Source organism: Poromitra crassiceps (assembly GCF_964638095.1).
Source record: "Poromitra crassiceps genome assembly, chromosome: 2".
Taxonomy (NCBI): Eukaryota; Metazoa; Chordata; class Actinopteri; order Beryciformes; family Melamphaidae; genus Poromitra; species Poromitra crassiceps.
The window spans coordinates 46,460,743-46,463,236 of record NC_139624.1 but is presented as its reverse complement, the minus strand read 5'-3'; the positions used below and the strand labels follow the sequence as shown (position 1 = coordinate 46,463,236).

The following is a 2,494-nucleotide window of genomic DNA, read 5'->3' as shown; positions in this document are numbered from 1 at the left end:
CTTCCTGGGAGTCACCATTAACGGAGTAGTAGGTTGGAGTAGTAGGAGGTGACATGACAGGAACTTAACAGCAGGTTCTGACATTGGGCATCTGGGTAGTGTAGAGGTAAAAGCACTCGCCTACAACCGCGGGTTCAATTCCCAGCAGCAGTACTTCCGGGTGGGTCAGACGTTCTACAGACACAATTGGCCATAAAGCCATAAAGGATCCAAGTGCCGTAAAACACCACAGAACAAGAAGAAGGAGCTTCTCCTGCATCTCTACTTATGGGCTTGCAAGTAGCATCCATGACATCATCCGATAATGTCATCAGTGATTATGACATTACTGGCATTGTGAAGTGTTCATGGTTCCAATGATTTAATCGCTGTGTGACACCATCATCATCACTCTCATTGTGAGGTCATCGCTGTCCTGTGGCTCCCCATTGTGATTTCATACATCACTGATGATGTTCGTGGTAGCTCCAGGGAACTGGCTGGCCTGGTTGGCCCTGGATTATTAGGCCCCTTGGCGGGTGCCCCGCCGTGAATAAGCACCTGACCGGGAACCTTTCTAAGAACCATGTTACAGCTACAAAAACAAACAAACAAACAACATCCAATCTCTCGAAACAGATTGTGTTGTAATTCAAGTGCACTTCATCATACTGCATATCATGGAATCACTTTTGCTGGGGGGCCCCTGGAGCACACTTAAGGACCCCTGGGGGTCCCCGGACCCCACTTTGATTGAGAGAGAGAGAGAGAGAGAGAGAGAGAGAGAGAGAGAGAGAGAGAGAGAGAGAGAGAGAGAGTGAGAGTGAGAGTGGCTTGGCTCCTCACATGGGGATATTCCTGCAACCGATGTAACTCCCTCATACATGATCTATTATCATGTTGTGAGTCCATTGAGTCCATTACGGTCGGTCTTGAGGTGGCTTGGCTCCTCACATGGGGACATTCCTGCCGTGGCTGCCCCTCCCTGGAAGTCCCTCACTGCGCATGCTCGTGGCTCTCGGCTGTCAGGGCAAGGCAGATTGACAGTATGGCGGCGGGGTACAGCTGGAAGGATGCTACTGTCGCCGGTGATGTGTCTTGGACGTGAATGGAATATTGACGGCAAAAGAAGAGGATTTATCCAGAGAGGCCTGACGCCGTGAGCTCCACCATGGCCAGGCTCGCCGACTACTTCGTGGTGATCGGTTTCGACCTCGATAAGCGAGGTGGGTGCTTGTGTTAGCCTGCCCCGCTAGCAGCCTTATTAGCATCGGGCTCAGGAGGAGGGGACGGGCCGGGCCGCTGCTCCACGGCTGCCCGCCCACAGAAGGTGTCAGCCGGGACACAGCAGCCAGCTCTAGCCCGCGGACGTGCAGGCCTCAGCAGATTAGTCTACTTAGCGGTTAGCTGCTAGCTTGTCAGCTGCTGTCAACGCATGTCTGACGGGGCAACGGGTGGAATGAGCATGTGCATTTGTGTTATCAACTTTCATTGATGTTTTTACAACTAGCACAGCTAGAAACTAACGCTAGCTTACTCTGTTGACATTCACTTAGGCTAACTTAACTCGCACAGGCTGGCTAACGGTAGCTCTGAGGGGCTGGCAGTTGATCGACTGCGACCTAAGACGGATTTATTGACCCAATACACCATATCTCCAGTGTCTTCTCTAGTTACGGTATCTAACGTTTGATAGCTGCCAGTGCAGCTAACGCTATGGCCCGGGTGAGCAAAGTGGCATTTTAAAGTATAAATTCACGGAGAAGGCACGGGACAGCGGGCTTGACATCGCTGTGGTTTGCAGGATGAGCAGTTGGCTGGGACAGTCAAACAGCAGTTATTATGCACCACGAATGCATGCTGGTTTTCGTTGAGACTTTTGCGCAATTTGAACAGGAAACGATGCTTTTCTCTGCGGAATTGTTGATCCATTGTTTGTTTTCTTTGTGTGTGTTTTGTGTGGATTAACCTAGATGGCTTCGCCCCTCCCTGAGCCCCTGCCTGAGTCTGTTCCCTTCTGTTGTCTACGTAGTTGTTGGGACGGGGTTTGGACCGTTATCTGAGTCCCCCTCCCTTCGCCTGTGCCTTGGCCTAGATCTGAGCAGTATAACTGCCCGTTAATCATGAAATATTCAATCCTCATATCCGATGGGAGCATGTTGCTTGTAACGTGGGAGGCTTTTTATTTTATTTATAGAATGGATTTTTGCCCATGATGATTTATTCATACCAGCCAAATCATAGCATGACATGTCCTCTCAGGCTAAAAGCAGGGAGAGAGCTGGCTTTTAGCAGCAGTTTTCTTGTTGCTTGTACTTATTGCATCTTGTCTTGTTTTGGGGGGCGTGAATACAGGATGTTAGAACGTGGATGCTTGCAAACGCTGCAGAATCTCTCCTTCCTGTTCTACCCTGCTGCTCGTTACTGAATGCAGAGCAGACCGAACCAGTAAAAAGCATCTGGGAGCCAGACATTAAAGCCACAGCGGCTTGGGGATGAAGGCTCCTGTGCCTTG

General features: G+C 50.3%; 1 protein-coding gene across 4 annotated transcripts in view; it reads left to right on the top strand.

The window, feature by feature from the left end:
* The first annotated feature begins 1,047 nt into the window (after window positions 1–1,047).
* The window catches only part of sbf1 (SET binding factor 1), a 240,088-nt gene continuing 238,641 nt past the window's right edge, over window positions 1,048–2,494 (top strand). For all 4 annotated transcript variants that reach the window (XR_014553738.1, XM_083660189.1, XM_083660188.1 and 1 more), the window contains exon 1: window positions 1,048–1,205. Coding sequence is in view for 3 of the 4 variants with exons in the window: in XM_083660189.1 (XP_083516315.1) it covers window positions 1,151–1,205 (55 nt within the window). In the remaining variant the exon portion in view is untranslated. The remainder of the gene's footprint in view (window positions 1,206–2,494) is intronic.